Source organism: Mycteria americana, chromosome 4 (genome assembly GCF_035582795.1).
Source record: "Mycteria americana isolate JAX WOST 10 ecotype Jacksonville Zoo and Gardens chromosome 4, USCA_MyAme_1.0, whole genome shotgun sequence".
Taxonomy (NCBI): Eukaryota; Metazoa; Chordata; class Aves; order Ciconiiformes; family Ciconiidae; genus Mycteria; species Mycteria americana.
In genome coordinates this window covers 41,380,754-41,391,617 of record NC_134368.1, presented here as the reverse complement: position 1 = coordinate 41,391,617, position 10,864 = coordinate 41,380,754, and the positions used below count along the sequence as shown (strand labels likewise).

General features: G+C 34.9%; 1 protein-coding gene across 1 annotated transcript in view; it reads right to left on the bottom strand.

Moving 5' to 3' along the window:
* Nucleotides 1-2,342: 2,342 nt before the first annotated feature.
* GPM6A (glycoprotein M6A) overlaps nucleotides 2,343-10,864 on the bottom strand; it is a 213,360-nt gene continuing 204,838 nt past the window's right edge. Inside the window, exon 7 of the mRNA XM_075500296.1 lies at nucleotides 2,343-3,052. Coding sequence (XP_075356411.1) covers nucleotides 2,900-3,052 — 153 coding nt within the window. The 3' untranslated portion in view covers nucleotides 2,343-2,899. The remainder of the gene's footprint in view (nucleotides 3,053-10,864) is intronic.

Genomic DNA, 10,864 nt, shown 5'->3' with positions numbered 1-10,864 from the left:
TTACATGCACATACGTAATGTAGTATTGTTATCAAGGTTTTAAAACATTAGCTACTGTAACATCCATGTATCAGTATCCTCAGCAACATTCAAACTAACGTCAGACCAGCTTCTGTTGAGCTTTTTCCAAATGACACCCAGTAATGTGAATCTTGCCCAGTTGTTCTCTTGACTGATATGTTAAAAATATAACAAGTATGGCTCATGCTACCTTGCCCTTCGTAGCCTATGAAATTCTGCTCTTAGAAATTATTTTACTCTCTTATTCTTAGGATAGATAATTTCTGATACTACATGCTGATTAAGAGACATATTTGAAGTAATCTGTGCATGGGCAATGAACAGAGTTTTAATTCAGTGGAACAAACTACCCAAAACTGAGGCACAATTTCTAACCATGGGGCGGCTACACACTGTACTTTTACCTGTGTGTGATCTGTAAAGGTACAGGCCAGAGGAAATTGCATCTCGAAAGGGGATAAGAGTATCACTCTTTAGAGTTCGGATTTTTTTTTTTTTTAATTATTCATTGCAACAGGAATTTTTTGTCACAGATTTGACAAAGACATATTCTATAATTAATATAACATCTCCAGATCATTATTTTTTAAATGTTACTCTTTGTTCTCATAATTTCTGCTAAAGGAACTATCTCCTTGAACATCTAAAAGTAGGTTGTACAAAAAAATGCATAATACTGAGAACAGTCCTCCAATAGCAAGGATAATAGAAGTAACAAGCTTCTTTCATTTCTGGTTACAATGATTTGTCCCGTATAGGCAAAGAAAAAACTACGCAACACGAACAATTAATAAGTACACAAAGTACACAAGTGTGTTTATTACATTTTTGCAAGCACTTTGTTCTACATTTCAAAAACGCCACCATCAAGCTGTTGGCACATTTATGTACAAAACAGATTAATTGTAATGCCTGCTACAAAGCATTCTTTGTGAAAATACAAACTCTAATACCAGAGAAGAGCCAAAAGCATTAACATCATTACATGAGTTTAAAAGACATAGTTTTAAAAATCAGCACAAACGTTTTAAGACACAAAACTGAAACACTACAATATAGAATCCAAAAGAGGTTCCTAATACTTTTTGTAGAACTGTAATACTGGTACTGCACATTATCAGAAAACTGTTGACCCCGTAGGACAGCCTAAGTGTAAAAAAAAAAACCAAAACCCCAAATCAAAAACACAACCAAAAAACCCCCAAACCAAGCAAAAGAAAAGAAAAAGAAAAAAAATTCAATCAACTAATACTACTTAATGCATTATCATGCCACAAATAACTATGGTATTACCCTCTACTTACTACAAGAATTGTTAAAAATTACTGATGATGCATGACTAGTAATAGTACAAAGAAGAGTTTTACTCAAGAAGTTTTATTAGAAATGCACTTACACTGAGAGAGAATTCACAATGGTCCAATAAGTGCACAAAACTACCTAAGATTTTTAACACTGACAAAAATGTCTTGTCAGGCTACATCACTTTAAGAGACACTTTACAGCATTCTTGTAGCATTAGAAATAGGCAAAAAAAAAAAAAATCCACCAAATTTGGTCCATAATACTGACTTTTCTTAAATAGGGTTTTTTGTTTTGTTTTTGATACAGGTGATTCTTTCAAATTAAGACGACCTATCTTTCTGATAACTTTTTCCTATCAAAATAAAGGTTCAAATATATTACTACACTTTCAAATAATAAGCTCTTGTAGTGGTCTTTCACCTTACTTTAACATAATACAGGTAAACCAATATGTGTAGGAAAGCTAGAAGCCAAGCTATAACATTTATGGAAGTCTCTTTTAATATATCTTTTACAGCTCAGACAGGTGCAATCCATTTAAATTTTTAAAGCAGGTAAAAAGACATCTGACTCCTACGGTCACTGTATTTTTGATATATTACTTTCATAAATGTAGCTAAGCAGTAATTTCTTACATCATCACATGAACAGCTCCAATTCAGCATAACCATCATTGAATTAAAGAGAGATCATTCTGTAAAAAACTATGGATAACTATATCACTTAATTAACAATTGTCTATATACCATAACTCTTTAACAGGTAGCCGTGGTATTGAATTCCTTCAAAAGGCAAGTGGCCATGCATTGTTAGCACCACGGTCTGCATGCTCACAATACAAACAGGAATTATCACCCATGGAACTTGGAACAAGAGAATATTCTTTAAAAACATCAATAATAATACAATGTTAACAAAGATAAGAAGCACTTTTTTCTTTTTTTTTTTTCTTTTTCTTTTTTCTCTTTTTTTTTTCTTTTTTTTTACCCACTATTACAAATTTAGAAATTGCACCTTTGATTGTTTAAAACGTTCTCAGGACCTTCATTCAAGTTGATCAGGGTCCACCTGGCAAGTTTTCCAAATATAAAGGAAAGTCATCAGAGTGTTTTCTTAATATATTGTACATCATGTACAATGGTCCCTTTGAAGTATACCTGTAGTTAAAGTAGTTATTGAACTCAAAACTAAAAAGTATAAAAAGCTACTTTTTTTCCAAAAACATATAAGAAACAATGCAAAAGGTGTTATGCATAACACATACAAAGTGATTAAAAAAATCAAACACATATTTGTATTTGACAATAGTTTAGTATCCTTGATCTAGCAGAACTAATTAGCTTAAAAGGATTCAGGAAAGGCTATTTAGGAGCTTTGTGGTAGAGAATGGTCACACAAAGTAAGAACTAATTAAGAAACCAAGTGCTAGACAACAAGAATTGTACATGGGTGATATGTAAGTCACCCAAACTATCTTTTGTGAGAAGCACTTTCAGTTGTTTTTAAAATGGTTGGATGGCCTTTAGTTAAACAACAAAGCATTCACATGTTAGAAAGTAAGACAAGATTTCTTTTATGTGTAAGCATTGAGCCGCTCTTTAGAGCGAGTAGAATGAATATCATGAAGCTCTTGTTCTTCCTTTGATTTAATATCCTCATATTTTTGCATCCTGCAAGCATCTTTCACATAGGCCCAGTTGGCAGACAAGACCATGAGATAATGGACCTGTAAGAGAGGTAACGCGGAGTTAGGAATCAACAGAGCTAGTCAGAATAGAGCAAGTTCAAACTTGAAAGCTATAGGATAGAGACTGGGTTTTCATCAGAAGGGACTAAGCATTGTTAAGTCAAGAAGTAGTACAGCAATACGATGTGAAGTTCAAGCTTGAGCTTCATTAATCCTCAGATTACTCAGCTCACAGCTGTTACTGTTACTGTAACTAGCGGTTGGTAGCAATGGCTACCAAAAAATTAAAAGAACTGAAAAAATCAACAAATCATCCCTGCTTTCTTATTTCAGCTACTCTACAAATCTGTGTGGAAAAATGCCTTCTGGTTATTTCTTGTAGACTTTTCCCCATTGAATCACTGTTTGTTAAAGTAGTTGCTTAAGACAGAAATATGCCGTAGACACATCTGTAGTCTTATGATTACATATCTAATACAATTACAGAAAGATTTGCTTTTTCTTTCTTGTTGAAGTTAGTGGTAGCTTTCCATTTAGTTATGAATTCTTCCTTTCATCAACAACTCTAGCTATTTTGTCAAAATCAGCTAATTTGGGAAAAAATTGTCAAAAATTGAAAAATATGTTCAGCTAGTCAAAATATAGTTACAAATAAACTTGAGATCTTAAAAGGGCATACACCTGTCACCATTTAATTTAGTAATTTTATTTCACTGTTATATTAGTTACACAACAATTTATTTATGTAATTCTTTAAAATGCATAAAAATCAAAAAAAGTGATTGGTATGATTTTAAAAGACAACTTCTGTATACATCTTGAATGGAGCAGAAACAATTTTCATGTTCCATTCATTTTTGCATATGTAAAAATACATTTATTTATTTATTTAAGAAAACAAAATTAAGATCTTTCCAAGTGTTCCATCCAAAAACAAAATAAAAAAAAATATTTGAAAAGTAGGGGGGAAAAAACCTCACAGCCTGTGATTATTACACAACTTTTTGGTGGGTATTGGAGATTGGACCCGACTCACTTGCAGCCAACAAAAATCAGTGGATGAGCTATGATGATATACTCCCAAAGAGCTTGGTTTGTTTATGTTAGCAAATGGGGAGGACAGAATGTCTATGAATACATCTGAGGATTAAGCACCACTTAAAGGATATTGGCAATATTGTCACAAGAACAAATGTTTTTCATGTGGCTTTGAATAAATTTAATCTGAAAGTCAGTGAAAGGTATCTTACCAGTAGAAAAAGTACGTTCTGCAAATGTTTTCCATTATAAATGGAGGATGTAAAAACACCCTAATTGCCTTTGAGATGGATCTTAGTAGTTTATAAGAATCACATGGTATGGCTGCCAGTGACTGAGCTTAACAACTGGTAGATGTCCAATCTTCTGAATGGTGGCAATGAATGATCAAACAAGTGATAAATTTTAACACAATGAAAATACAAGGAATGAAGCTGAGGCCTCCAAGGAACTGCTGCCAAAAATACTTTATTCAAAACTCCTCCTTCAGAGGCAGTCGCATGGTATCTGCATTCAGTTAGTTTGCTTAGTCTTCATGCTTATGGCCATCTATAGTCTACTTTGGCTGCCTGTTAGAGCAATGAACTGCTCTCCTGTCCACTTAACCTTCCCAGATCTGGGCCTTTCAGGACATTTGCAGACTTTGAAAGCTTTCCTTCTGAAGGCGGACCTCAAATGTCCTACCTTCAGTCTGCTGGATCTGCTTGCAAGGAGCCTCTGACCTTCTCAAAACTTGTCCCCCTCTAACCTTAGGACATGCTCTGTTGGCTCTGTCTTCAGCCAGAAAATAAAAATGTTCAGTAGCAGTGTGTTGGTTTTGGCTGGGGTAGAGTTAATTTTCTTCACAGTAGCTAGTATGGGGCTATGGTTTGGATTTGTGCTGGAAACAGTGTTGATAATACTGAGATGTTTTTGTTCTTGCTGAGCAGTGCTTACACAAGGTCAAGGCCTTTTCTGCTTCTCACCCCACCCCACCAGCGAGCAGGCTGGGGGTGCACAAGAAATTGGGAGGGGACCCAGCTGGGACAGCTGACCCCAACTGACCAAAGGGCTATTCCATACCATATGGCGTCATGCTCAGCATATAAAGCTGGGGGAAGAAGAAGGAAGGGGGCGGCGTTCGGAGTGATGGCGTTTGTCTTCCCAAGTAACCGTTACGCGTGATGGAGCCCTGCTTTCCTGGAGATGGCTGAACACCTGCCTGCCCATGGGAAGGAGTGAATGAATTGGTTGTCTTGCTTTGCTTACATGCACAGCTTTTGCTTTACCTACTAAACTGTCTCTGTCTCAACCCACGAGTTTTCTCACTTTTACCCTTCCGATTCTCTCCCCCATCCCACCGGGGGGGAGTGAGCTAGTGGCTGTGTGGTGCTCAGTTGCTGGCTGGGGTTAAACCATGACAAATGGTATCCAGTTGGTTTATTCTAGGACTCTCTGGATATGTATTGCTCCCCTAGCAAGCTTTCAGATACTTTCTGATGAGAGCATCTCTTATAATTATGTTAATCAGCTGCCCCAGAGGCCACAAATAATTTCCTGAAATCAAAAAGATTCCACCCCTCCTAAGAAATTGAGAAACCAAACTAGGATTCAATTAGTGGAAAATGGAATAGAGTAATCTTAAAAACACCTTGAGATTATGCAAATTCTCCTGTTCATATTGCACTGTTGTAGATATATGATTATCTTAGATTCATACTAAATGAACAGAACCAATTTAGTATGTTCTTTCTTTTTTGGAAATGCCAATGTTGGCTTTTTCCAGAAATGTTTTGTGGGAATTGTTGCTGATTACTGCAGGCTAATGTACATTTCTTAATCTGGATAATTAAGATCAAGGAAAGCATTCTGAAACCCTTCAAAGGACCAAATGTCTTCGGTGTCGTTTTTGTCCTGGTGGTTTATGACAAGCTTTCACCCAGTTAATCTCTATTTGAGGAATACAGTCTAAGTTGAGGAGCCATAAAATAGGAAGAAGTGTTTAGAGAATCTTTCCTCTAGGAAAAAAAGTACAGATAGTAGTATTTCTACATATCTTTAGGAGTTTCTTAATATCTATAGTACAAGACTAGCAGCACAACCTGTGATGATAGTGCAAGTGCTGGAGACGGCAGCATGTACTGTGTTACTCTGGGACACTTTCTGGTTATGATTTAGCACAGAAGAAAAAGAAACACCTTGTATCTAACTCAGCTGAAAAAGCTTTCACCATAAGTAGTGTCTGGATCAGGCATTTCTAGATCGAATGAGAGACACTAATGCTGAATCCCCATTCCATTGAATGAAATCCCTTAAATTTCCTCCACAGTAAAACTCTTGAGAAAAATCAAAGGAAACAGGCTGGTAATCCTAATAATTCTGTCATCTCAGACAATTACAGTTCACATCCAGAGAAAACACCAGTTCTGGTCCTTTGAGGGTAAGATTTCAATTAAAAAAATACAATGTGAACCTCGAACTGATGGTAGACATGAGAATCCTAGAAGTGGGGGGTATCTGAGCAGTGTACTCAGATCTCCCTGACCTTTTAAAACACATGTGCCAGAAAGCCTTGCAACTGAAGAGTATGTGATGAAAAATATGACCATGTAGGCACATTTCTTATCCTCACAAAATATCTGGTAAAGACCCAGTAAGAGACAAATTTAAACCTAATGTCTTGCAGTTTCACTTGGCATTTTTCTTCTACTAAAAAATAGACAAACTATTCTGCACATATGTTGGCCACAGTCTGACCTTCGTTAAACTCCTGTTCTTCACCCATCCCTTCCTTAAAAAGTTACAGAACCAAACTTCTGGCATAACTGTTGAAAACTCTCAGAGTTCACATTCACTATAAGTAGGATGACTTTCCTTGAAGCAACTAGTTTAGCTTATATAATGAATATAATTTCAAATACATATCCATGCTATATAATGACATATATGTTTAACAGTCCCACCACCCTTGTTTTTTTAACACCAAGTTCCTAGATAGCACACTAAGGAGGTCATCTCTAAGTGGCTGTCTAATTGCATTTCACACTTCCATGACCTGAACAGCCTGAAGCCAGTGGGGCCCTGTCAAGGCTTATCCAAATTGAAGCAGGGCACTCTGCCTCAGGATGTTTCAATTACAGACATATGCAAGATAGCGCAGGGTCTTTCCATACTCTCTGAAACATTCGTGCTTAGATTTCTTCATAAGGTGAAAGTATGCTTCAGTCTTTCAAAATTGTAGAATTACATCTAGGCTACGAAGGGTTTTGGTTTTGTTTTGGTTTTGTTTTCCTTTTGCGACATGTCATTATTTTAGCAGGGCAGAAGTCTAAATAACTTTTTTCCTCCCCTTACATGCATCTAATATCCTGCAGAAGAACACAATCCTACTGGGAGAGAGAACTAGACCGCTTATACATTTCCCCTGTTCTTGTTTCAGGAGAATTGATTGCATCTCCATCTTACAGGACATAACTTCTGTGGAAGTTCACACAGAAGAGTACTGCTCACACGGTAACTTTTGAGAAGTGAAACTGCGTATCTCATAATTCAGTTTTGCTGTAGTGGTTTTGGGAAAACCGCACAGGCAGGATGCTTACTAGCATTACGATCAACCCTTTGGGATGGTAGAGTTTACATTTAAATAACTTCATGTCTTCTGTTTCTGACACAACATTGAAAACAGTAAAACTAATATGTATTACTTCAATGATTATTTCTATATCCATTTATTACCCATTCAGACATAACAAAGAACAGTAACGTTCAGAATCATACATAGTCCACATTAAGTATTATTCAAAATCCTGGCTATTTTTTCTGTGCTCAAGACTCACAAAAAGCATCTACAACATAAATAATTCTATCAGGTTTTTTTCATCTTGGGCTGAAATCTAAGAATGATAAATTTTCAAAACAAACTATTTGATATTTTCCTTCTCTGCAAAATAAAGCTTTCCCTGACATATACTGTAAAAAATACATGAGTTTTTCTATACATCAATCCTAACTTGTAGGCTAATTCTCTTTTTGAACCCCAAAACAGCATTCTCCTTTGGAGACTAAAGAAGCAGCTTGTGAATTATGAAAAAATTCTAACATTCAGATATAAACCTGAGACTGAGACAGATTATAGTAGATATGGGAAAATTATGACTTGTGACCAAATGGTTTTGCAACTATTAAGAAATTTTTTTTGTGGTTTTTGCAATAAATGACTACATTTTTCTAAAATATATTTTAAAAATACAGATTAATGAAAACTATCCTGGTGACAGATGGTCTTAATATTTATGAACAAGCTGATTTCTTTGGTGAATTTCATGACAAATATTGACATTAAAAGAGTTAAAGAAATCTGTATATATTAAATAATCTGGCTCTTGCAAACGTCCACAAATCCAGAAGTGAGGATATAGTGGAGTATATCAATGTCATGACTCAAAATGTCATTTAAAAGACCAGATTTTAACGATTCAGTTATTCAGCAGTCTCACTGATGATGCACTGCTCTTACTGGATATAAATACAGTATATTTATTAATATTATTATATATATAATAATATATATTATTATTATTATTCTATAAATATTATAAATATTTATTACTGGTAATAAATACAAAATACTTACTACTTTAGTCAGATAGACTATTCTAGTTTAAAGTAACTGTTTGCAAGAAATGTTCTAAAAGTGCAATAAATTCATAAACTTTCTCTTTTGTAAAGGACTGGTATTTTAATCTCATTTTTCTATTAAGAAGCCTTGTTAAATTTCACAAATATGGAGATCTGCTACTGTTGTGGATATATACAAAGACTAATTTCATTAAATCCTATTCGTGATTATTGCAACAGCACATATAGGGAAGGGCATTGGTTCTCCAGTGACTTAAATGGCTTCTGCACACTTTGTTCCTCACCCTAGCCCATTGCTGATACCTTACCATCTTCTGCTAATTTGAGCATAGGTTCTGGGGAAAAAAGATGCTTTCTTCTTTCTATATGAGACATTTAGGACCTGAAATTCATTTTCTCTCCCTTAAATTACTTCTTCATTGGGAAAGCAAACTTCCTTTAAAGAAAGAGAACCTGTTAACATCTGCTTGTCCAACCACAAAATTCTGAACTTTCCCTTATGTCCTGTCCCCAGTCTTTGGGCTACTGTGTCAAGTGTGAAGCACATTGCCTAACCTATAAATGGGGTCTGGTATGCCGGTTTTAAAAATTACCACCACCAAAGACTGGAATGTGCTAGTCTTCACCAGGAACCTAACATCACAGTGGAAGGTTAAAAGCAAACAATTATGAAATTGAAATATAGACAACACAGTTGCAAACATTTCATAAAGCATACATTTACTAGCTTTTGGACACTACACAATTTACTAGCACTTAGATCCTTAACTTATGTTGAAACAGTCAGTCAGAGTCTTATCATGCCTGCTCTGTGCAGTCACAGAATCCAATAAAAAGCATACTTGGGTGTGTGTAACCCTTCAAAAATACGTGAATAAATGTAAGCCATCAAAGTGAATTCCTAGTGGATTAGTGCTTGGTGTAACAACATCTATGGCATCTTTGATATGGTACTGTGAGCTTTGAAGGGTTTTTTTTAAACTTCATTGAAAGTATCATGTATTTAAGCTACATGGCTCAATATACCTACTCAATTTGCTTCCACTGAAGATGTCTTTGTTTTCACTGAAAATCTTTTGGTGGCTATTCTGATTCAAAACCCTTCTTTGAAATGCAGAACTATTACCTGAACAAATTAGTATTTGATAACTACTACTGAATATACTACTGAAAATAATAATGCACTGAAGAACTAATGGTCTCTTGGATATACTTTCCTAACACTAATATATGTATTATATTAATTACTATTTGGTCACCATTTTTTCAGCTGGAAGCAGAAAAGTCTCAGTTTGGAAAATCAATTAAATTATGAATATAAATTATATTCTACTATTATACTTATTATTTGTGGTCTTGAAACAAAAAATACATTTAAAATATATATTTTTCATTTAGCTACCTCTGCTGTGTTGGCAGGGTGTCATGTAACACTGAAAAAATGGCAGAGAAGAACAAAAAAAAATCAGCAATGTAATGGGAATACTAGCTTCATTGAATAGTCTCTGATTGTCCTTTTTTATAAATGTAATTCTAAGGAGAAGGAAAAATTTATGGCCCTAGGATTCTATGAAAAATTACTAGTAGCAGTAGTAATAGTAATCACCATTACTAACACTTTTCTTATGGAATGCATCAGTACCAAGCAACAGTCATTTTTCATTTCCCATCCAGTGTGTGTCATACAAACCTATACTGGAATAGAATCCCCATTCTAAAAATATCTTTATGTTTAAGCAGACATAGCAGACAAAAGGCAGAAGAGCAGGGCACTAGCTCATACACTTTTTTCTCAGTGGAATATTCTCATTAACAAAATGACATCAAATTCAAAGTAATCTTCATTATTAAAAAAAAAAGGCAAAAATTAGTCCTGACAGAAAAACTGTCACATTCACATATATGCACAGAACTGACAACAAGAGTCGGCTCCTAAAATAGCAGCGTGGCGAGCCTGTGAATACCCAGAAAGGCATAGATCATAAAAGGATATTACTATGGTCATGAGACAGATACATGAGTTCAGACACTTGTCTGAACACAGTAAGAAAATAGTAAAAATTCTTAGCATGTACTCAAAGGTGGTTTTTTATTCAAAAAAGTAATCATAATATTCTACTTCAAGGGGAATCCATCAATATATTTAAAAAAAATGAGAGAGTATTGGATTACAGAATTATATTTTAGTAATAGCAT